Source organism: Talpa europaea (assembly GCF_964194135.1).
Source record: "Talpa europaea genome assembly, chromosome: 14".
In the NCBI taxonomy this organism is placed as follows: domain Eukaryota; kingdom Metazoa; phylum Chordata; class Mammalia; order Eulipotyphla; family Talpidae; genus Talpa; species Talpa europaea.
In genome coordinates, this window is record NC_140082.1 from 1,202,584 (window position 1) to 1,227,755 (window position 25,172).

The 25,172-nt window shown below is 61.3% G+C and overlaps 1 protein-coding gene across 1 annotated transcript in view; it reads right to left on the reverse strand.

Annotated features, from left to right (window-relative positions):
- The window catches only part of TMEM132C (transmembrane protein 132C), a gene marked incomplete at its 3' end in the record, with an annotated part of 180,460 nt that overhangs the window by 22,200 nt on the left and 133,088 nt on the right, over positions 1–25,172 (reverse strand). Inside the window, exon 4 of the mRNA XM_084253164.1 lies at positions 7,551–7,734. Within this exon, the coding sequence (XP_084109290.1) occupies positions 7,551–7,734 (184 nt within the window). The remainder of the gene's footprint in view (positions 1–7,550; positions 7,735–25,172) is intronic.

A 25,172-nucleotide genomic window follows, 5' to 3' on the forward strand; every position in this document is an offset into this window, starting at 1 on the left:
TGCCGGCGTCTGCCCAGGAACCCGCGGAGCGCGAGGCCACACAAGAGGGAGCAGCCAGACGGCAGGCGGGCGGGCGCCCTCCTGCCCGGTGGAACTCGCAGGTTCATGCAAATCTTCTGCAAAGTCGTGGAGACATTTTGCAGTTTTCTCTGCTTGGGCTTAGCTTCGCGGCTTCACCCTGAGCAGCGTGCGCGGTGATCTGGCCGTCCCTCCCGCCTGCGCGCGGCTCCTGACATCTGGTCCCATCTAAGCCTGGGGAGGAGAGAGGATCTCGCGTCTTCCTTTCAAGCGATTAAGGGGAAGAGAAGGCACTGTCCCTCCAGGGGACATCCCTCCGCGGGGCGCGGAGAGGGTCTCGGTCACAAGGACAGGATCCGCACACGCACAGCCCCCGCCAGCCCCCGCCCCCTCCTCTGCCCGGTGTCCTGGCGGGAGCAGAGGTCAGAGGGCCCAGAGCCCCTGCCTCCACCCGGCTGCTGCCCCTGGCCTTGTCCTGGCAAGGCCTGGCCCGCCTGAGCCTCAGCACCCTCCTCTTGAAAGGGGAAAACAAGACCCCGTCCTGCCTTCGAGTCCTCGGGCTGATGCGGCAAATCTTCATGGACTTTAACCCACAGAAATGTATCCTCTGACAGTTCTGGAGCCAGGAGTCTGAGATGGAGGTGTGGCAGGGACGCACCCCACGAGGCAGAGGGTCCTGCTTTCCTCGTCCGGCTTCCGGCGGTGGCCGGCGGCTGGCAGGTCTCGGCTGGCAACCGCGTCCCTCCGGCTCTGTCTCCCTGTGTGCCGCCGTCTGCTTTCCCAGCTCTCGTGCGGATGCTGGCCCTTGATTTGGGGCCACGCTGATCTAGGTGACTCATCTCGACCCCCACCTTCACCGCATCTCCCAAGGTCTTGCTTCCAAATACAGTTAGAGTTACCAGGGTTTAGGAATGGAGAATATCTCTGGGTGGACGCAGCCAACCAGCTGCAAAGTGCAAGGGGTACTGGGAGCGTGGTCTCTACTCCCTGGATTGGGTGATGCGATTGGAGATGCCTGCTTGGATGAGTGAGAAGGCGCTGGACCCCGAGTTTACGTGGAGACCGTGATGTTGGCAAAGGCCTGGGGGCTGGAACTGTGTGGCCAGAGCCATCTCGAGGCTGGGAGGGTGCTGTGGGAACCAGGAGGACCTGGGCCCCTGGACACTGCCTGCAGAGTCTGCGCCCCGAGAGCCTTCTGGGCTCTCCTTATCCTGCGGACTCGTCTCCTCCGGGGTCGTGCACCGCAGCTGGGCTTGGCTCTTGCTCGCTCATCAAAACAGCTTCCCGAGACATGGTTCACACGCTGTGCGATTTCTGCTTTAAAGGGGTGTTCGCCAGTGGTGTCACATAGATTCAGGGGGAGCACAGCCATAAGCGGTTTGAGGGTATTTCCATCACCTACTTGTCACCCCTAATGCCTGCCAGCCTGAGCAACCAGAGCTGCTTTCTGCTCCATGGGCCCACTTCTCCTGGTGTCTCCTGCAGCTGGGATTGGAATCCATGGGTCTCTGCGAGGCTTCATCCAATTAGCATCCTGCTCTCGAGCTCATCCCGGTCGTAACGTGTCAGTACTTCATGCCTTTTTATTGACAATCAATGCAGCGCTCTTGTGCTGAGAGGTAGAATTACTACTCAGGATCATAAACTGAATGGCTAAGTATCTCCTAAGTGCTGGGCCTGTGCGAATAACAAGTATTATTTCAACTGAAATGCCTACAGAGTTGGGTAGGCAAGACACGTGGGTGAGACAGACTCAGAGGAAGCTACTAGAACCCTGGTTCATGGGAGTTTGCACGACGCCTCCAACTGCTCCTTGCAAGGGTGTGGGCAGGTCTTCTGCTTTCTCAGAAGTCAGGACTCTAGGTTTATTTATATGAAATATCTCAGTTGATACATGTGGAAGACAAAAACAACTCATCTTCAGACACAGATCTTCCCTCAGTTTCCAATCTCAAAAGACAGCCTCACAGTAACCACAGAGGATCACAACTCCCTGTCTGAAACTCCTGGATTGCCCAGACCATCCCGTTTCAACACTGAATGCCCCGTGTCCTGGGACCCTCTCCAGTGCCAGGCTAACTGGGTTGGTTAGTCATGCCAGGGGGCTGTACTCTGCCCATAAGGTGTGCATGGCTGAGATGTCCTGGCTGGTGACCCTTGGGAACTACTCTCAGAGCGAACTTAAGAACACAAGGAGGAAGGAGCTAAATCTCTTCAATTTATCGACACTTCCTTTTGGAGCAAAGACACCATTCTTTCTCCAACTCACTGGGTCAGGCTCTTGGCTATTCCCAAAGATGGGCTCATCTCCATTACCATGCCCATGCCCACCACCATCACCATCACCACCACCATCACCACCATCACCATCACCACCATCACCATCACCACCATTACCACCATCACCATCACCACCATCACCATCACCACCATTACCACCATCACCATCACCACCACCATCACCATCGTCACCACCATCACCATCACCACCATCACCACCATCACCACCACCATCACCACCATCACCACCACCACCATCACCACCATCACCATCACCATCACCACCATCACCATCACCATCAACATCACCACCATCACCACCATCACCATCACCACCATCACCATCACCACCATCACCACCATCACCACCACCATCACCACCATCACCATCACCACCATCACCATCACCATCACCACCATCACCACCATCACCATCACCACCATCACCATCACCACCACCATCACCACCATCACCATCACCACCATCACCATCACCACCATTACCACCATCACCATCACCACCATCACCATCACCACCATTACCACCATCACCATCACCACCACCATCACCATCGTCACCACCATCACCATCACCACCACCATCACCACCATCACCACCACCACCATCACCATCACCACCATCACCATCACCATCAACATCACCACCATCACCACCATCACCATCACCACCATCACCACCATCACCACCACCATCACCACCATCACCATCACCACCATCACCATCACCACCATCTCCATCACCATTACCACCATCACCACCATCACCATCACCAGCATCACCACCATCACCATCACCACCATCACCACCATCACCACTCACCCCTCCTCTGCAGGCTTTTACAATGAAGAAGACAGACACTGGAATTAGATGTGGGTTCAGACCCCACTGACACCACTTGCTAGTTGTGTACCTACAGGCTGGTCAGCTATGCCCACAGGCCTCAGCACCCTCCCCATAAACACAAGATAACACGGGGCTCAGAGGCACAGAGTTTGGAGGATTTACTGAAATAGTGAAAACGAGGCACTTAGCAGGGCCATCGCTCAGCAAATGTGAGTTATTATCATCAAGAAGAGTCTCCTGGGATTCACCAAACCCGAAGCTCTCATTTCTGGAACCCCTGCTAGCTTTTGCCTCAGCCTCTGCAGTTAGGTTCCCCAGGATTACACACCACATTTTTTGGGGGGCGGTGTCCTAGTGGTGCCTGCCTTTGAGGATTTCCATGACTGATACTAGCACACATGAAAAAGAGCAGAGCTGGGCAGGATGTCAGGAGCTGTGGGGCGGTGGGCACAGGTCCGTTACCCTCGTGTGGCTTAGCCTTGGCCACTCACAAGCCCGAGGAGGACATCCAGTCCACTCTCCACCAGAGTCTTCAGAACTGGAGGACAAATACCCCCAAGTAGTCCCCTCATGCCGAACTGCAAGATCCTCGGAGTTTCTCAGAAAATGCGGGCGTCGGCCTGTTCCTTCTGGTGTCCCGCGATAGGAAACACATTGTGTAAATAATCTTTATTAAAAACAATCTCCAAAGCATGGGTGACGTATTCGCTCGCTGGCTCGGGACGTCCTGGAGCCCTCACTCAAACACTGGCCCTCAGAGAAATCAGGAAAACAGTTATCTTGGGAAAGTTCTGTTCTGGGAATTTCTGCTCTGCTCTGCGGGGTGTGCAGCCGGGATGTTTGAATCCGAGAAGGGGGGGCATTTTGTTTGCAGTGTTTCCCAGAAGCAAGACGGGTTGGCAGAAGTGACCGGAGAGAGAGCTTCAAAATGGGGCGGCAAGGATGATGGGCGAAGGTTGGGATACAAAATACGCCTTAGATGTGGCTGCAGCCTCCCCGTTGGTGGCTCCGTTTGTCGCGGGGAGGGACCGAGAGCAAACGGACAGAGTTCAAATCCCGCGGCTGCTACGGCCAGTGCGTCCCTCTCCTGAGCCTCAACTTTCTTATCTGTCGCGGGAGCGACACCCCCAGCCTTAGCGAGCTCTTGAGAGGCTCAGGGGTGCTGTGTGTGTAGTGGGGTGTGGGGTAAACACCCCGCACGTTGGCTACTGTTGCTGCGGCTTGTACTGGTGGGATGGGATCTCACAACCCCTTGGGGAACTCACCAGAGGCTGCGAGGGCCTCAGGACACTTCGACCAGAACCCCGTGGGCCCCAGCTAGCCCGCTTCTGGGTGTTCACCCCAGATAGTCGACATTGGGGTCTCGAGAGCTGTTTGCTTCCTGCATTCACCAGCATTGCCACATGATGCCTGAGAGCCAGGACCAGAAGCCCCAAAGGCCCCAGACAGAGGCGTGGCTCAGCGCCGAGCGCCCACACCACGGAAGAGGACTCAGCCTCCACAGGGCAGGAGCCCCTGCTGCTCGAGACAACCAGAGGACGCTCTGTGAGACCGGCCGGACGCCGGGGCCAACACGCGACAGCACTCACACCTGCTCCGGGGGTGTCCCACTCGTAGACACCGCAGAGGCTCGGGGTCCAGGGGCGGGCTGGGGCCTGGACATGGCCTCTCTCATGTAAGACCAGCGTGTTCCGGAGCTGCTGGCCGGCACCCCCGAGCCCACGCCTGCCTCACAGGGCCCTCAGAGCTCACCTCACGGCAGAGTACCACTGGGCCCCAGGCCCCAAGGGACGTAGCAAGCCTCTGGGGCCAGTGATTTGCTCCATGGCCGAGGGCGGTGGCCACCCAGGGGTGCACTTGTGTCCCCACGCAGGAGGGGACGATGTGAAACACGCCGTGTCCACCTGCTGGCCCAGGGACGCTGCCTTAATGGAAACCATGGACGCGGCACGGGCGCAGCATGCCCAGCTGGCAGGTGTGCAGTCGCCAAGACTGACATGGGCACGGACTGCCCTGTGCCGGCCACCAAGGCCTGCGTCCCGCTCCGCCGCCAGCCCTCCGGCCCGACCCCCGCCCTGCGGCGCAGCCACGCCCCGCGCTCGAGGCCCCCCGCCCCGCTTCAGCGCACTTTACCTAGTTTGCTTGTTTCATTTCTTTATCTCCCTCACCTGAGAGAATCGCACAGGTTTGCCGGCCTCTGACTCGCCCCACCCAGCGCCTCCCTGCGAGTCACGCGGGTCAAGGGCGCAGCTCTTTATTTTAAGGAGTAAACTTCTCTTTTAATGCGGAGGCGAGGGATTCTGGGCATTGCGAGGGCGTCCCGGGAGCCTCAGAGCTTGGCCCCCGGCCCCGGTGAGCGGGGTGGAGGGGGAGCAGGGACGTCACACTCAGCAGGCAGCACTGCCGTTAGGCCGACACCTGCCCTCGGCTGTGCCCATCCCCTTGGAAACGCGGGCCGCTCAAGCGTTACTTTTGGGGTGAAGGTGGAGCCGTGCTCGGCAGGCATCACCGGCGCGCTGGCCTCGAGAGCGGCTGTCAACAGCAGCTAGACGTCTGTCTCTCCAGAAAGAAGCAGACCGCTCCTGGGGATGACGGACGCCCTCCTGCTGGTCTCCCTGCTCGGGCGTCCCTTTTGCGCGAGGCTGGGGGACGCCTGGGCACTGACCACTATGTCCTCTGTCTCTGCTTCCGGGGAAGTCGGGCAGTCAGTGTCAGGCACGGTTTTACCTTTCCAGGCGCATGACGGAGAGCGCAAACCTGGACAAGACCCGACTGCCCTGCCCTACCCACCCCTGCCTGCACCAGGCAACCGAAGCGTGGACAGTGCTGGCCGTGACGGAATGGCCACCGCCGCCGTGTCTCTGCCGCCTCCTCCCGGCAGGCGGCCGCACGTGCCGCTTGGTGGTTAATTCATCGGCACCCCTGAAATGTTACCCTCAAGTCAAAACAGCCTCGGATGAGTCATCGATTTGCGCCGTGGGCAGAAATCTCTGCCGGCCGCTGGAGGGAGGGAGGTTTTAAAATTTAACCCCAGAGTAAATCTCCAGCTGAGACAAGGGGACACGGATCCTGCCCACATATTTTTCAAACTATTATTTATTTTCGATGGCCCTAGAGCATCAGAGTCACCCTTAAAATACTGTCGGAGAGTCAGTCACAAGTGGGAATCCTAAGGCTGGCAAAGGAGCGGGAGACAGGCTGGGAAGTTTCTGGAAGAAAATAAAATACTCTCCCCCATGGTCTCTTTGGAGACAGTGATCGCCAACCCCGTCAAGGGCGCTCCCCCCGAGATGCCTGCCTCGCTCCAGCACCGAGGTGTCGCCTGTCCCCGCAGCCGAGCAGAGCCGAGCCATCCATCACCCGCGTGACAGCCGTGCCCAGGCGGCCGCAGAGCCCAGGCCAGCAGCAGCCGCTCCCGTCCCCCGGCCACCTGCCTGCATTTAGCAGCAGCCTGGATGCCCAGCAGCGGCCACAGAAGCCAGGGTCAGCACCCAGGGGCCCCCACCTCTCCCTGCAGCTCTGACCGTCTGTGGAGCAAGACAGGGAGAGGACCCCACTTCACCGAGGTCACGTCCTGGTGGGTGAGCTTGGGGTGCCACGGAAGGAGAGCCCAGGGGATGGCAGCACGGGTCCCTCCATGGTCAGCTGGCCCGGCTGGACATGAGTGGCTGGTCCAAGCACTGAGTGTGTAAGGAGAAGGCGTGAAGCAGCCGCTGGGCAGAGCGGGGGGCGCGTGGGAGGAGAGCCGGGACCCCTCGCACAGGGGCAGGGCAGGCGGCCGGGGCCTGAGCCCGGACATGGGGGTCCCGCGAGGGCAGACTCCCCGGCAGGGGCTGTGGGCAGGGAGGACCCTGGGGACAAGCAGAGCGCTTGCGGGGGGGCTGCTCGCCCCTAGATCTGGGCTTGCTCGCGATCCCCGCAGGCAGCCTCTGGGCTCCGGGCGCATCCGACTGCGTCACAGGTAAAGACCGTTTTCCCCGACGTGGTCACATCCACAGGCACTGGGGGGGAGGTGTGGGGGTTCAGACATCAACCAACATGGCTTTCGGGGGGACATGATTCCACTACGACAGGAGACGGTGCAGTCAGCCTGTGCCCACACAGGTGGCCCCACGGAGGGCAGAGGGCGGGGGCGGCTGCCCGCACAGGTCGCTCCCGGCCCAGGCGGGGAAGCGCGGCCACGGCCCTCTCTTTGCCCGCAGCCCTGTGGCCACATGCTCGGCCCTGGGGCCCCAAGCTCTGAAACCCCACGAAGCCCCACGGCCCCTCGGGAGGCGGGGAAGACGGGAAACGGTGCAGCCTCCCCGTGTCCAGGCAGCCACCCCCGGCAGATGGGGGCGCCGGCCTCAGGGCCGGCCGAGGCGTGTCCGCGACGCACGCGTCTTACCATGGCCAAGGGGACGATGCCCGCCAGGTCCTTCTGGCTGACGAAGATCTCGGCCACGGCCACGCCGGTGCTGCCCCGCCGGGGGTACTCCACCTGCCAGGAGACCGGCTGCGACCCCGACAGGCTGCTGACGCTCGCGATTTCGAAGTTCATCTGCGCGACCTCGGTGTAGCTGCTGCTGCTCCTGGGGGGCGAGAGAAACGGCGCTGAGCTGGCCGGTCCGGCGGGAGGGGCTCCTCCTCCTCGCTGCGACAGGCTGAGGGCCCAGCATGGGGCACCGCCCTGGTGGGGCCCCGGGCACCGGGGGGAGCGGCCCCAAGCTCAGGCCAGGGCAGCGTCCTCAGTGCGGCGGCGCCACCCAGCCTGGTGCCAGGGCCTCCGCCTGATGGCGCCAGCTATTCCACCGGGTTAGGCCAGTGTGCGCCGCGCCCGCAGGGTGAACGGGGTGACCTTTGACCTGAACCCCGATGGGGTTCAGGGCCTGAACTGAGGCTGGTGGCCCAGGGCAGCGCTGCTTCCCAGACGAAAAGGGGAAGGAAAAAGTGCTTCTCCCCAAGACCAGCTTTTCCGGGCACAGCAGAGGCTGGAGCCCAGCGGGAACCTCGACCGAGCCCCAGGCTGCCGCAGGCCGAGCCAGCAGGGGAGCGGGACCCGCCCGGAGGGCCCAGCTCCAGGAACTGGGAGAAAAGCCTCTTTCCACTGGGGGGGATCTGCGCCCCGCGACCTTCAGCTGAGCCCGCACGTCTTTCCCCCTCACCCGCTTTCCAGCCAGCGCAGCTCAACCCTGTTCTCAACCCCGGACCCCAAACCTACAGCGCCTCAGCTCCGCTTTTCACCAGGGGCTCTGACCGGAGTTCACCGTGCCCCTGCGCGCCACCCCCCTGGCTGATAAAGCCCATTTCTCCTCCCGGAGACCTGAGGTCATTATCTGGTCTGTCCCCAGGGCTTGGGGACGGGCCCTGTGAATCCAGTGTGGCGGGTGCAGCCCCCCGGCGTCTCACGCGCCGCCCCCTCGCGCCCCTCCCCCCACCCGCGCAGCCAGCGTCCCCAGGCCCTACAGGGACAAGCAGGCACCTCCTGAGAGCCACGGCCTGGACAGATGCAGCCGTGGGTGCCGAGGCAGCGTCCCAGAAGGGAGGGGGAGGGAGGGGTCTCTGGCAGGCATCACCCCCCCACCCGTCCTGCTCTCCCAGGCAGCTGCACGGGTGTGCCTGCAGCCCCCCCACCATCTGCCACCCCACCCCCCGCACCCTGGCAAGTTGCAAAGGGTCCTGCCATTGCTGCTGCGAGTCCCTGCAGCGCCGGTCAGTGTCCTCATCGGTGCTTGGCCCTGGCTGTGGAGCTACAATGCGGCTCGATGCCCCGGCAGGTTCTCAGATGAGCCCCCCGCCTTGAGCGGAGCCCCTCTGTTCCAAGAAACTGGCTAGCGATGGGGACGCTGCTCTCTGCAACTAAGGGTTCTCACCAGCACCCCACATTTAGGTGGCCCCGGCCTGTGCACTTGCCCCGGCAAACTGTGGCTCTGGGAACTGCGGACAGGGCCGAGTTTTCTAGGGGCCGCAGCTGCGACCCAGAAGGGGCAGCTCCCGCCGGGTCCACGGTGCGTCCTGGCAGAGCCCGGGCTCCAGAGTCCCCCTCTGGACAAGGCTGCCTTCAGGTGCCCGGAACCGAGTCCCGATTTGTCCATTTTTGTGCAACCAGGTCCCGCCCTGCTCTTCCCTCCTCGACTCGGCCTTCTTCACCTTGAAAACCTGCCCAGGAGGCCGCTCCCCGCCGGAGCGAGGCGAGCTACATCGAGAAACCGGGCGTGTCGGCGGCGGTGCAGCAGCAGGCCACGGCACGGTCCCGGTCCTGTCCCTCCAGCGGCCGCACCAGCTCTGGCCTGCGGTGCCGCCTCGCGGGGGCGGGCCGGGGCACTTCCAGAGCAGCAGGGGAACTGCAGATTTTCTGCAGCTGACTTCCTTGGAAAGGGGGGGAGAGGTGCCTGGAGCTGGCGGGTTTCCACAGGCGCCTCATCTCTGTGCCGGCAGCCAAAGCCCACAGGGAGGTGGGCAGCCCCGCTCGGCCTCGGGACACCTTTCCCGGGCTCCCTGGCCCTCGGCTCCTCGCTGGGCTCAGAAGCACCAGGAATAACCCCGGAGAGTCTGGTATTTTTAATAACCCGGAGCGTCAGCATTTCTCCATATCAGAACTTTAACCTTTCGGCTACGGCAGGGGCTCGGAGGACTCGGCTACGGGCGGGCCACGGGCCGTCCGGCTGGGAAAGCGGCAGCTCTGCTCCGGAGGGAGCACGACGCAGCAGGGCTGTGGTTTGAGGTGAAGACGCGTGTGCTGGAGACGATGCCGTGTGGTGATGGGCCCAGGCATTGGCCCCAGGGCCCCTGGCGCTCCAAGGGGCTGTGGCAGCAGCGGCGCTGGTGCTGGGTCCATATTACCCCGTTGCTACAACTGCAGGTCCGCTCTTACGCGCTGTAAACACTGGGTCTCCAGGAAGGATTTTATTCAAGAAAGGACGGACTAAAGGCAGGGACGGAAGGACGGAAGGAGAGAGGAAGCAAGGAGGGGTGACCTTAGCGGCAGAACCAAGACTGTACACACACGGGGCGTTTGCAATTTAAGCCACGAGCTTTGAAAAGGTTTCCTGAGTCCAAGTTCTTGCTCCACCAGCCACCGGCTGGGTAGCTTCGGGCAACTCTGCTCCTGCCCCTGTCTGCCAGCAGGGCTGCTAATCCTCCCCGTTTCTCAGAGTCGATAGGAGGATTAACTGAATGAGTGAGTAAATCCAATGCGCTTAGAACACAACCCGGCACCAGCAAAAGTCAATGTGAGTCTTTCGTGCTATTAGCAGGTCTCGACATGGTTTCATCTCACTGACTTTAGGTTTGATGCCTAAAGCTACCTACATCTAAAACATGCCCCTCTGGCCTGGTGCGGGAGCCCCCCGGGAGGGAGGGGCTGCAGAGACGGGATCCTCTGCCATTCCAGGTGGGCATGCACTGGTCTACTCGGGAGCTGCCCCTCCAGACAGGCTCCCACGGCCGGACGCCTCATGTGGGCAGACGGAGCCCAAAACCAAAAGAACCCTGCGTGCAATCTGCGGCCAGGGCCCTCCGGCAGTCTCCGAGCCAACCAAGATCTCGGATCAGCCTTTGCCTTGAAGGGTCCAAGGGCTCTCCACACCAGCCTGCGTGGTGCCTGTGATATTGCTGGAGTAATAAAGAGAGGAATTTAAACCCTTAAGTGACTCCAGAGAGCACTGGAGAACTACCACTTGCTAAATCAATAGGGTAGATTTATTGTAGTAACTCTTGAAAGAAATTTTCAAAATTGGCTTAAAAATGCTCTTACTCAAAAGCAAATAAATTCCTCCACTAGTCACAATAAAGTTTGTACCCCTGGAAACCCAATTTACCCACCTTTTAGCTATTGAACTCTATCTTGCAGGAAAATGGAGTCTGGGGGTGAGTTAAGAAGTCAAAAGGGCTTTACCGCCCCGCTAGGGGGTATAAGGGATTTCGGCTCCGGAGTCATCAGCCGCTGTTGACAGCTTAATGCCTGCAGAAAGAAATGGGACTCGCAAAATGAAGAAATCAACCTTAAAATAGGAAAGCTGCTCCAGAGCAGAGCCGTTCGGCCCGGGCTTTGTTTTATTCATTCTACCTCATGTGAATTTCATGAAGGCAAAGGACACAGACTTGCCCTCTGGGAAAGGCTTTATTAGAAAGTCCCACTGACCCCCCAAAGCAACGGCAATGCCTGGAGACCTGGGAGCTCCCCGCGCTGCTGAAGCACATCAGCGTGAGCCGCGAGCTGCAAGCAGCTGACATCACCTCGCGCTGAGTGACAAGGCAGAGGGGATTCAATAAGCGCCTCGGCATTACTGGGAAGCAGGGAGACAAAGACGCAGAGGAGCGACTGGGGCCGAGGAAGGTACAAGACTAGAACCCGCGACAAAAGCTGGTTCTGGACAGGACGCCGCTGTTAAAGCCGAAACAAATCTTCCACTGGTCTTGAATTTCTGCACTGCTCGCGCCGCGTCCCAAGCCTGGCTGGCTCCGTGGAGATCACACGCTCTACCCCACGTCAGGGCGGGGAGGAGGGGCCTGACCTGTTACTATTTCATCCCTGCTCGGGAACACAATGAGGGTGCAGGATGATGGTACTGGGCAGGCGAGGATGATGCCTGTAGGGTGAGGTAAAAGGAATCAGGCTTGTCTGCCCTCCCGCCATCAGGATAGACGAGGGAGCCCTGTGATCCTGGGTGCATGCCTGATGGCGGCACCTGGAGTGGGTCCACCTGGGCCAAGACTGTGCTTTTAAGGGCGGTGTCACGGGGACGCCCGTAGAAGCCGAAAGAGAAGAAGCCCGAAGCAGAAGCAGAGAACGCCAGAGAGCCCAGATAGAGTGAAGACTTGCTGGGGGCTGGGAGGCCTGCCAGCCTCCCGGCCCCCTAGCACCCCTGCCTGCCACGTACCTGCTGAACCCCAATAAAAGACCTGCAAAAAACCACTGAGGACTCTGACTCCTCCTTCACCCGGTCTGCATGGGGTCAGGAAACCTGCCCCGTGTCCAGTCCTGGCCTTACAACGCCCTTGAAGGTTGCCCTGTTTCCAAGCACACTCGGCTGAGACTGAGAACTAGGACTTTGCATTTCCCCTCTCTCTATCCCAGTCCCCAAAGCCTAAAAATTTATAGGCGCGTGTAAATGCGCGGAAGGCTGAGGAAAGAGAGCACTTGACTGCAAATCATGGTGATGCCAGCGACATTACTTCAAAGGAGAACCGCAGCCCCCATGGAAGTCAACGAGCCTCCCCGTCCTATAACGAAGGGGCTTTCGACCTTGGCTGAATGTGAGGATCACCTGGGGAGATCAGAAGGAAAACTCTCGGAACCCGGGTCTACCCCAGACCAGCGGAACCAGAGCGTCGCGAGACGGAGCTCAGAGGCCAGCCTCCTTAAAGTCCAGGTGATTTTAATGTGTGGGCAGGTCAAGGATGATGTGCTAGACAGAGCATCCCCTCCCTGTGGCCGCCAAGCATTCCGCTGCTGTGTTATTACTAATTTCTGCTTCCCGGATCTCTGCGGAAATGGGGTTGAGCAGGTTAAACAACTGCGGGCTCTGATGTCAGAAAGGCTTGGGTTTGAATTCTGGGGTGTGACCCAGGGCAATTCACATAACCCAGTATTTCTCAGCGTTGGTGACAACAGGATGGACCAGTTTTCGAAAATCCCTGATGACTGGGTCCCACTCCAGAAATTTTACTCCTGGTCTGGACATTGGGATTCGTGGGGACGCCTGGGTGATTCCAACATGCGGCAGATCTTCAGAATGACCAGCTTTATCTCTACAAGAATCAGGATCTGGGCTAAGCCCAGCCCACGAGGCTGCTGCCGGATGAAAGGTATAACATGAGCACAGTTGGGTGCACACGATAGCAATGGCCCACGGAGTCGGGGCGCTCACGGCTGCCACACTGATTCCCCTGGCTCAGCCACCTGGCAGGACCCCCACGCCCGTGTCCGCTAAGGACAAGTGTCCTGGGATTTGCTGAACATAGCGGGTCGGGGAAACAAGACCTCACCCAAGTTCTCTGACCAAGTGCCCTCTAGGCATCCAGCTTGCACGGGCTCTGCCCCTGGATTTGACTAGACCAGGGCCTGTCCCTTGTTCTCCTTACTGCGTGATGGATGAGGGTGACACGTTGCGGAGTTAAAAGCCCCGAATGAGGACCCCACACTTAGCCTTGAGTCATCACTCATATTACGCTCTCAGCACTTGCTTCCTCCTCTCTGAAATGGGACTATACATTCTGGTCTTGCGAGGTGCTGAGCATATTTAGGGAGATAAATGTGCACACTTAATACACCTTCGGGGCCTGGCTGTGTACGTGTTGACAGCAGAGCCAATTAATAAACGGAGTGGAGGTTGATGAGGACACAGGTAAGCGGAACAGAACTGTGGGCCAAGAGGGGCTCTTGATAGGTGAGAAGAGCAGCAGGGAAGCTTCCTGTCCTTCTCCACCGCCCTTGCGTGGAGCGCCACGCTGGCCACGGCGCCCTGGCCACAGGTGGGGGACACAGCAATGGTCCTGCATTCCCTGGGCTTTTATCTTCCCTGCAGGCCACAGTTCCCTGGTGGAGCCCGTGACTTACATGAGCTTACATGTCGGGAGTAGCATTATATCCCTCCTTGAGCAGCTGAGATTCCGGCTGAATTCTAGCACACTCTAGGGGACTGCCTGCTGAGAGGGTGGGTGTCAGCAGTCTGGGTGTAAGAGGGGTGGCCCCCATCCGACCCCCAGTCCAAGAAATCTCGTGGGGGTTCTACAGCCACTTGCTGGGTTTCCCAGTACTGCTGTGGTGGTCCCCATCCTGGGGGGCCCTGAGTCCAGCCCTCCGGATCTGCTGGGCTTGCTCACTAATGTGCTCGACTGAGGCTTTGGCAAAGGAGAGTGAAATCTCCAAAGGCGACTCTCAGAGGGGGTGGGAGAAGCGCGGAGCTTTGAAGACCCCCATGCATGAGCTCAAGTGTTCCAGGGGCAGAGAAGGTCCCGCCCACACCTCTTGTTCCAATGACCCAGCACAGTGAAACCCTCGCCACCCCGGGCTCCGTCGGAAAACCTGAACCCCAGTGATGCGGGAAGCCGCGTGGTGCTTCTCCACTCCCTGGTCCTGGGCAGAGCCGCGGGGGCTGATTCAACACGCTTGTCCATTTAAGACGCTCAAGGCTCCAATCAGCTGGCGACCCCCGCAGGGAGCCCTGTGCACCCACACCCCAGCTCCCATCTGGACTCTGAGTGGTGACTTGGATGTCAAGGCTGGGCCAGGGGCCGCTGGCTAACGGATTGTGGGGTGTCTGGGCAGGTGTTTCTGGGTGCCCCTGCACCTGTGGCGGCAGCTGGATACGCTTTGACAAGTGTTTGTTGAGGGCCCTGGGACCAGGCCCATCGTCACCCCGCTTTGTTCTGCTCTGGCCTCCTTGGAGTTACTCCAACACCCCAGCTTCCTTCTCCCCAGTGCCTTTGCACTACGGGCTCTCCCTGGACCCCACGGCCACCCCCCCCCCACATCACCCTGTTATTTTGGTCCACTTACCTCCACCACCGAGTGACCCATCACACACCGAAGGGTCCCCTTTCCCAGGCGCAAGCCCCATGAAAGCAGGGCCACGGCGTTGCTCTCTGGGGGCCCCTCTTTACACACCAGCATGGACCCCCTGGAAACACCCCGCAAATATTTGCTGAATGAATAATGAGTGCGTGATTGCTCCAGGAGCCGAGTTCCCTGATATTCACACTTGTCTCCCCTTCCCCAGTCAGGTTAATATTAATTTCCACTCAAGGAGGCTGGAGGAGGCTCTGCCTAGCGGGAGAGCAGGGCAGAAGCACCCTTTGAAGCTATCAGCCTCTGCAGAAGGGTTGAACTCGTTCCAAGAGAGGCGCGGGAAGCAGCTGCTGGAGACCTTCCAGGAAAGACACACTCCGAGGTCCACCACCGAAACTTTGCATTTTCCAAATATCACAGAAGACAGAAACTGGATCTGCTCCAAAGCTTGCTATTGAATTTTATGCCTGCTGAGCTCTACTAAATACATAATGAAGAGGCTGAATTAACTATGCAAAAGTATAATTTACAGTTAATGTTTATAATTGACGAGTTGAGGGTCTCTGCGCAGCGACGACTGCCGAGGCCAAGAGGACGGCAGGGAATACAGAGAAGTTTTACTTGCAAAATAGAGGGTGCTCGCTGCGGCACCCCCACCCGCCCGCCCACCCCCACCCATGCCCCACCCGTCCTCCCACCACCCGCTACCTGGTGCGGCCTCGCCACGCCACTGAAGAGCGGTGCCCCCTCACGGCTTCCCCACCCCGCGCCCTCCGCCGGGCGGGGCGCCCCCCAGTGCACCTGAGCCTGCCTCCTCCTCGCCCGCACGCCCGCACCCCACCACCACGGCGGCCGCCTGCTCCAGGTTTCGCCCGTCACCCTGCACCCTCCTCCCTGCCTGGGGGTCAGGGAGTGTCCAAGAGAAGCCGCCGTCAGGCCAGTGCCTCCCTAGACGTGCCCCGGCCACCGGTGGGGCCCGCGCCCTGCGCTCCTCTCCTCTCCGCGGGCTCTGCCTCGCGCTCACCTCCGCCCTCTCCCTCCGTCACCACCGGCTCTGCTCCGCGGGGACCTGCGAGTCCCGCTCTGCCCCTGCTGTGCCCCCTGCTGCGCTTCGCAGGGCCCGTCCCCTGTCATTCAGAGAGGAACCAGCACCTTTGGGTGCTTGCACGCCCACCTCCCAGACGCCGCGGCCCACACTCGAGGCTCGGTCCCCGCGGGCGTCTGTGCTTGGCCTATGTCCCTCATCTGGCCCCCGCCAGGACAGACATGCTGAGGTGACCAGGCCATCTGTCTCGGGCTGTGCTTGTCCTCAAAGCCCAGAAAAACAACTCGACGAGACGAGTGACCCCCCCGGCAGGGGCAGGAGCGGCTCCTGGCTGTAGCCTGCGGCTCCACTACCCTTGGGCACGTGCAGCTCCCCCGCCGCCACCCTGGGGACCACCCACTCGCCCAGCACCGCTGTCCACAGCTTCCCGGAGGACGCTGCAGCGGGTCAAGCTGGTCTGGGGAAGCAGAAGGGAAGGGAGAGAGACGGCGACGCGGCTCTGCGGGAGGGCGGCCGAAGCGCGGGCGGCGGTAGTTCTGCGCGGTCCTGCCGCTCGCCACGGCCCAGCAGGGAAGTGGACGCTGCTCTAGTTCAGAGACCTCGGGGCCCGGAGACAGGTGGGGGGGCCACCCCCCTCTATTCCAGGCGCATCCAGAGCACTCGGCACCCCGGTTAGGAAGGGCCCTTGTTAATCCTCGAAAGCCTCCCCCACAGAAGGCCCGAGAGCAGACAAGAGCCGTCCCCATTGCGGGAGTCAGGGCCGAGTGAGAGGCTGTGCTGGAGGCGCCAAGCGCAGGGCCACCGGGGTTAGCAGCCGGGCCCACGGGCTGGGGGAGTGGGGGCGTCACACTGCACAGGGAGGCGCCAGGCCCCCTGGCCTTGGGATCCCCGGGACGGGGACGGAGCAGGGCTGGGGTGCAGGAGCGGTTGGCTGGAGCGTCTCATCTCGACTGCCCAGCGGCCGCCCACGCTGGTCGGGGTCCTCCCCGGCCCTGAGCCGGGAGGGGATGTTAATCCCGGGGGTCAGCCGTGACTGTGGAAGGGCCTCATCTTGCCAGCTCTGGTGGCCAGGCCGGGTGGCCCGCCCCGGGGACCTCGCCAGCAGGTGTTTGGAAGGCGAGGACGGTGCGGCGGGCCCGGGGCTCCTCGGCTGAGGCTGATCTCCCTGCGGGGCCCTTGCGGGTCATGCTGCCCGGTCTCTGCACCCCTGGCGAGCTGGCGGGCCTCTCCCAGGCCATCCACCCCCGCCCCCCACCCCCGGCACGCACTCCCTTGGGCTTAAGTTGGCACCTTCAGGTCTCTGGCTTTGCAACAGACAACCCGGACCTGGTTCTGTCACTGCCCACGCTGTCCCCGTCCCTGCCCTGGGTCAGGGGCCCCTTCTGTGAAGGCGGGTCCAGAGGAGGCTGATAATCCGGGCGGTGGTCCTGGGCGTTGCTAGGCGTTCACTGCCCTTAGACCCAGGCTCCTGGAAGCCGCCCCGGGGCTGGGACAGCGCTGGAGGCCTCCACCTCTCTCATTATGTGGAGCCGCCCCCACCTTCCTCTCATCTGTAAATGGCCCCTGGTGTTCTCACACCAGGCAGCCTGGCTTGAACGGCAGGGAGATGCCGGAACAAACACCTCCCCCCAGCAAATGCCTCCCCCGCCCACCATCCCCAGGTCCCCAGGCGCAGCGGGAGGCTCAGAGGGCAGGAGCAGTGCCGTGGACAGAAAATAAAGGGGGGGGGGGTCAAAGCACGTCCCCACCCCACTGCTGGGGCCTGTGTTTCCTCCCAGCTTCCCTGAGCGCCCGGCCCAGTGCCAGGACCGGCTCGCACCGCCTCCCTCCCCGGGGCCGGGACGCGGCCTCCCCCGCAGCGGGATGAGGGTGAGGGCAGATTTTCAAATCAAACGCTCCGAAGCCGTCACTATTGAGCGCGGGCGTCCGAGGGGACCTCCAATTTAGCAAAAGCCCTTCCGAGGTGCTTTGGAAGCTGCCCGAGGAGCGAGTGCAGATGCTGAAATGAGCCGCGTCCTTGGAGAAATCAGCTTAACGGCTGCAATTTCATCTCCGAGCAAGGCCCGCTCCCGCGGCTCCCGGGACGGGGGATGCGGCATGGCCGGGCCGGGGCTCCCGCCGCGGTGCGGGCCCCTCCTCTCGAGAGGCTTTTCAATCCCAGGCCCTGGGCGCGGAGATGTCGCCGGGCAGCCGGCTGGTGGGGCTCCCCCCCTCAGTCCCCAGACCCCCAAGCGGGGCTGGGGCTTTCCCCGGTCCCCAGATCCCCAATTGCAGGACTGGGGGCTCCCTCCAGCCCCCACTTAGGATGTGGCCTCGCAGTCGCTAACGTGGCAGGAGCTGAGGAGGAGTCATCCCCAGGTCACCCCTCGCGTACCCCTGGCTTCAGGGTGCAGGGACCTGGGCTGGACCCAGGGACTGGGGCCGGAAGCGCCTCTGCGGCGGGCAGGGACACAGCGCCCTCCAGGCTGGCTGCAGAGTTAACGGTGGCAGCTGCCAGCGGAGGAGAGCACGGCTGCTCTCACTGGGCCCCTTGTGGTCTGAGCACCTCTCAAACGCCCCTCCTCCCGGCACCGTCCCATCGGGGCCCCAACATATGAAATGTGGGGGAGACGCAGACCTTCAGCCCACAGCAGCCACCCACCCTGTCCCGGGTCCTGGCCGCTGGGGTGGGGGTGGGGGTGGGGAACACGAAGCTGCCGCTGCATCTGGACCCCAGCAGCGTGGCGAGCAGGCCCGCCGGCCACTTCCCTTCAGGCTCTTGAATTAACGTTGAAAAAGGCAATAAATAGGGCCCGGCGGCGGCAGCTACACTGACACACCGGGACTAGTGCCCGAGGAGAAGGTGTGCAGGGGGCTTGCGAGAGGACCGAGGCCAGGAGGGGAGGGCAGCTAACGTGAACCTGGAAGGGGGAGAGGCCGATTGAGCCGTGCTGGCCGCAGGCAGGCGTGCCGGGGCCCTGAGGCGGGAGGCCCGGGAGGGGCAGAGGCGCGAGGGCTGCTGTGGATGAGGCCGGTGCAGGAAGGGCTGGCTTGGTGCCGGGACGGAGGCCGGGCCTCGCGTCTCTCCGAATTCTTGCTTTGTTCCTGGCGTCCTGGGAGTCTGCCCGCCCTTCGGCCTGCAGGGGCGGCGTGAACCCAGCCCGCCGGGGAGGCGCAGGCTGTCCGCTCGCCACCCAGTCCCACGCGCCCGCCACCAGCGCGGCCGGAGCCCTCAGGAAACCCGGGAGGCTTCGCGCTGCCTGCAAGAAACAGACCCCAAGTTTGCAAACGGCACTGCTGTGTCTCCGCGTCCCCACACATCACGGTGCCGTTCCTGCCCGTCGCGGTGGTCTTGCCTAGAAGGCCCCGGTCTCCACAATACAAGGCAGGCAGGTCAGTGAAGAAACGCACGGTATTTGGGAAGGGCCCGCAGGCACCGCGCCTCCTGCGCCCTCTCGAGGCTCTGGACACTTGGACCATCTCCTCATCTTCAAAGTGGGGCCCCGTGATGCCCCTTGGGGCCGGGGCTGTCAGGGTCCACCTCGCACCCGGGAACCCACCCCTGCCGGGCCCTCAGCCAACCCAGGCGCCGCTCTGTGACCCACTCCCGTCTGGAGGAGAGCCCGTCCTCTCGCCAGCAGACCTGAGTCTGCGAAAGGGGCTGCGTAGCTGGGCGTAAGCGGGAAACGAGACGCCTTTGCCAGAGATAAACCGGGGGAGCTGCGGGGGCTGCCCCCGCCACTGCCCGCCACCCCGCTCCTCGGAAGCCCTCCCGGAGCCCCTTTGAGCCGAGATCACTGTGTGCGCTACCCAGTGGGACACTCTGGGCCGCCTGCAAAGACCACGCCTCCGGGGAACAGGCGCCGGACGGTCAGCACCGGACACCCGGCCTCGTCGTCCTTCTCCTGTGGCCGCCCCTACTCCCCAGTGTCGCCCCGAGTGGAAATCCAAGAGCAGGGACTGGGTTGCAGGGTCCCTGGGGCCCCGCGGGCTGCCTTCCCTCCGTCCTGCGCTCTCTGACCCGCGGGTGCCACGGCAGCCCCAGCAGCGCCGGCCCCTCGGGGCTCTGAGTTTGCTGGGGCTGCAGAAAGACCCGCAGGCCCCGGCCGCAGGGGCTGCAGAGGGGCCCTCGGGGTGGAGAGCGATGGCGGAGGAAGCACCCAGGCCCCCCCCAGCCTGCTCGGGCCGGGGCGTCCCTCAATTCAGTCTCCAGCACATTGAAACCCAAACGTCCCCTTCCTGCTCCGAGGCCTTCCTGTTTAATATTTGCCATAATTTCCTTCCCACCAAGGGCGTGATTGTTTCTCTCTTTTTTTTTTAAAGAGGGAAGGAAAAAATACAGAAGATGCGGAGAAAATGTCTCACACATCATCAGGAAATATTTAAATAAAGACGGCAGTTTTATTTGCTTATGTAATAGTGGAAAAATACAAGCTCAAATCCTATTTCTCCCCGTAGCTAAAATCCTTTTAACCATAACAGAGCAGAACTCTAGTCTTGCAAACTAGGTCACCGATGGCTAACTATGCGCTGCTAAATATATCTTTGAAATATGCACTGTACGTCTATGGAAACACAGTGCACCAATGTAAACACGTAATAGCAGCTACATGGAAACATCCATGATGGACCTGTAACCTATACCTTGAAAGTACACTTGACTATTGTCATTATTTGAGCTTTGACGCTAGAGACACTTACATGCAACACACGTGCGCAGTCAGGGAAATTCATACTCCGCAAAAACAGGGTGAAAATAAAATCTCCCTCCCGTCCCTCACTCTGGATTTTTCAAATTCCCTCCCGGATCCCTTTCCACTTGCAAATATGTTCCTCTAAAATTTTTAAATTGTGGTAAAATCCACATCACATAACACTGACCGTCCTCACCCTTTTGAAGGGCCCCGGGCCAGGGGCATCGAGAGGCCTGGCGCTGTGGCCCCGGGTCGGAGGGCGTGAGCCCACACCCTGACCTCAGGAACCAAGCTCCCCTGGGCAGGGTCTTATTTGTTGTCTATGTGCAGAGAGTGCCCCGTCCCCCGAGCTCTCATCTTGCTAAATTGAAACCCTGCCCCGTGCCACACTCGCTCCACCCCCTGCCCTGCTGCCAGCTTTCTGTCTCCGCGACTCGGGCGCCGGCTGCGTGGGGCCGAGCAGTGTCTGTCTCTGTTTGGCGGATCTTGCTCAGCCTCATGTCCTCAAGGTTCATGCAGACGTAGCCTCCCTTTGTGTTTTACCCTCAAGTGTCAGCCAGTCACACAGAATGATTCATTTGACTTCTGAGAGAACGTTCCAGTTCTGCGGACACAGAAAGGGATTCCTTTTACGCGGCCGTAGAATATTACGTGTCAGGAAAGTGCTGGGGTTTATTTGACCAGTTGTAGATATTCAAGAGGGACAGACTTGTCCATGTCCATCGGACCTCAAAAAGAGAAAACGAAGAAGACACAGCGGCTCCTGCGCTGTGCTCCGGGAAGGCCGACCACCCCGGTGGCCACGAGGAGGCCCTGAACCAGCGTGGGGAGCTGCACAGGGAGGTCCCTCCTGGCCTGACTGCACCCCACCACCAGCAGCAGTCCTGCTTGGCATCTCCACATTCCCAGCCCCGTGGAACCCCCCGGGGAGCAGGGCAGTGAGTCTTACTTGAGGTTTTTTTTTGGGGGGACAGGTATAGCTTCATGTCTACTTTGCCTATCCCTGGTTTTATAACCTGCCTAAAGCTTTTAGGACTAACTACTTTCAACGATGTACAATAGACACAGAAGAGAACACGAGTGTCAGCCCGACCCAGACGAAGAAACAGGAAATCCACAGGCTCCGAAAGGCCCGGCCCAGCCCCGTTCCTCATCCCACCTTCCTCCCCAGGGGCGGCTCCCTGACGACAGCCATCGCGGAGTCGCGTATCGGCGCGGGGTCCTGGGGGAGAGGATGTGGGGCAACGTGTCACGCGGCACCTCTTTCTGCTCAACACTGTGGCAGTGACTTGTCCTTGTTCTTTGCCTCTGCGCCGAGTCTCGTGAGGCAGGCCACGAGCAAGAGAAGGACCTGCTGGGAAGTGGGCTGCGGCCCGGGTCGAGAAGGCACAGGGAATGTGCGTGATGTAGAGACACAGCCCCCCGTCGGTGTGCGGGGGACACGGGCCCTGGGCTGGGCAGCGCGAGGGCAGGGAGGTCTGTCGACGGCGCTGTGGTGACGAGGCGGCCCAGGTGTGCGAGGAGGAGGTGGGCGAGGCAGGAGGGTGTCCAGGCTCCCCCCGCACCTTTGCACAGAGTGGGGTTTGTCGGCAAGTTTTGGTGTCACATGCGGTGACGATGTCCGGCTGACAAGACACGGGGGCGGTGCTTGATCCGCGGCCGGCTCGGCGCACGAAGGCAGCCGGGGCTCAAGGCGGGCAGGCAGGGTGGCGGCGGGGGCTCCCTCCGAGCCCAAGTGCCAGCCAGAAGGGGGGGCTGGGGCCACTGCCCGGGGCCCCTTCGCTGCCTCTGGCCCCAGAGTCAGGAGACGCGTGACTGGCACGAAGCCTCCGGAAGAAGTCTCCCCCGACAGCCCGTGTCCGTCCGTTTGCAGCACCAGCGCCCGGGAGGCCTGGAAACCAGCGTGGCTGCTGGGGGGGGGGGGCGGGGGGGCTCAGCCCCGATGAAACTCCCCTTGGCTTCTATTTGGAGTAATACTTTTTATGACTTCCCAATTATAACTAACTGCTTTCGTTATTTAAAAAAAAAATCCTTATAATTTGCTGCCACAAGCGAGCTGGACAGGAGGGAAGGTTCTATTTGGGGACACATTTGCACCCACTGATCCATAACAGGATGAGAAGCGGGCTGTGGGGGGGGCTGGCTTTGCAGGGGAGAGGGAGGGGGCAGCGGGGGAGGGCGGGGTGAGGGTCTTACTGGCCAGGGAAGCTGAAAATCTCCTCTAAGTGGACAGCCGCGTGGGGGCCAGGGCGGCTGAGGGAGAAGATTCCTGTTGACTCACCGGCTGTGACCGTTGGGGGGCGCGGGGAGGGGCGGGCCATTCCCCTGGGGGACGCAGGTGGAACTGGGGGTGGGGTGGGCGTGGGCCGGGCCTGGAGGTAGCAGCTGCTGCTCCGGTAGCTCCCAGGCCTGACCTACATTCTAATTTCCAGCGCATCCTTCTGTTCCTACAAAAGAGAAGGATTAAGATGAAAGCTCTGGGGGGCCCGGGGTGGGGGCGCTTTAGGAGCACCGGGCTCCACTCGAGTGGAGGAAGTGGCCCCAGGCCAAGACTTTAATTGCATTTATTTTTCTGTTTGCCTTCAATTTATGGCCAAATGATACTGGGCTTTTTGTATTCAGGAATAATGTAAAGTTCCTCCTGAAATAAATGTGTTTAAACACAGAGAAGCGCGGAGCTGACTTTGCCAGAAAGCACCGCGCAACGCGGCCGCGGGATTGTGTGTGCGGCCAAGGCATGGACCAGGTCGTGGAGGGCGTCGGGGAGACTGTCCCGGCCGGCCCCCAGGCCTGTCAGGAGGGGTGTTTCGAGACTCCAGCAGGGCAGGGAGGGCAGGGAGGGGAGGGTTTCAGGGAGCTGCTCTCGCTGTGACCCGGGATGGGATCTGTCCGCACGGGGGGAGGGGCCGAGGTCCAGCGAGAGCGACTTAATGAAAAGCAGAGCCTTGGGGCCAGAGGCACCGTTCAGTTGGCCCTTGGGGGCCACTCAGTGGACAGAAGGAAGCCCCAGCCTTGGCAGCCGTGGGGACAGACGCTCCCCCAGGGTTGATCTCCAGGAGGGCAGCACCTGGCCCAGGGAGAGCCTCCCAGGGCCCCTGGCCCCCACGTACAGCCAGGGACCACTCGGGGACAAGGCCACACCCAGCTCTTCATTTGTGAGTTTTCCTCCCGGAGTGAAAATATAATGGGTAACCCCCAGGGAAAGGCTCCAGGCTCCTGCCCCGGCCGGGAGGGTGGCGCTGAGCAGGGAGGAGAGGCTGCGGGGCAGGCTGGAGGAGGGAGAGCCAGGAGGGGGCAGAGACGGGGGAGGGGGCCGCGCTGGCTCCTCGGCCCTGGACCTGCGCCAGGGACCTGGGGGACGCGGGAGACCCTGGAGGAGACAGGGACGTGGGCGAGCCCGTGGGAGGTGACAGCGTGACAGGTGATAACGTGGCAGTGTTATCGGGACTCGGGCTTTGAGTCTTTTCCTCCCAGACCCGCCTGGCCCCCCGCGCCTGCCTGCGTGTCCCCGGGAGGGACAGGCCGGAGCGCTCGCCCCTCCGAAGCTGCTCCTGGATGCCATCGAACTGTTTTCTCACGGTCTGGGCTGGCGGCGCGCGCGGCGGGTGTACTGCAGGCGGCGGGTGAGCGGCTCCTCTGTAACCGGAGACGGGGAGAGTCACGGGCCCACGTCCCCACAGAGACCTGCCTCTGCGGGCGCTGCGGCTCCGGGACACGAGCCCTGCGCCGGGGCCTCCTCTCTGCGCCGGAGCTCTCAGCCGTGGCAGTTACGCTGCGGTTCTCATCCCAGCTTCGCAGCGGGGAAAACCTGGACATCAAGGTCAGTCGTGGTCAAAGCCCAGCAAGCCTGGGGGGCGGACCTGAGCCCGGGGTCTCCCGAGTCCCAGCTCCGAGGGTCGAGCTGTCTCCCCTCCAGGACGCAGCCACAGAGCTGCCACTGGATGTTCGTTTACTCCTCGCTCCTCCGGCGGGAGGCCGGTCAGAGGCTGACCCCAGGAGACCAGCCTCGCGGCTCCACGCAGCCCCCGAAGTCACTGCCAGGGGGTTCACGTCAGGCCGGGGAGTCCAGACCGACCTGCACAGGCGCGCAGGGGCTCTAGATCTTTCCCTGATCTTTCCCCTGTGGTTTCCTGCAGTCGATACAGGCCTGGAAATGTTCCGGAATTTCAGGTACTGGTTGAACCGACCTGGTGCATTAAATACAGCGGCCCAAGCGGCAACGCCTGCGGGCGGAAAGGTCTGCAAGTCTCCAAGGAAAACCTTCCCCAAACGATACGGGGTGTCAGAAATGGGGATATGGGGGGCCATCATCTCCCCGCGCGGGGCACCGAGGGCCGTATGGAATTTTCTTTAACACCTTCCTCCACTGGGCCAGCCGGAAAGAAGGGCCTTGAAGGTCAGGGCTGGCTGTGGATGTTAGAAAAGCAACTTTTATGCATCCACGTTCCGTTACGTCACGGGCCTTCCTGTAGTTCTTACGGGTCAAAATATAACCAAAGACCAAAAACCACAACAAAACAAAACCCAGGGCCTCCCCGGTGGCGCAGCAGTTGAGCGCTGGGTTGTGAAGCTGCCCGCGGCCTCTGCAGCGCCGGTTCGATCCCCGGCTGCTCCCCGGCCACCGGAGGAGGGTCCCACATGGCGCGCAGACCTCTCCTGCCGCCCGCTGCTCCCCTCAGCAGTGGACTTCGGTCCTTCTGCCTGCTCTGCTCCCCGCTCTGGCTCTGGTGAATTCTCTCACCCTCCCGCGCTTCTGACTGTACCCAGTGCATGTATAAAAAAACAAACAAACAAACAAAC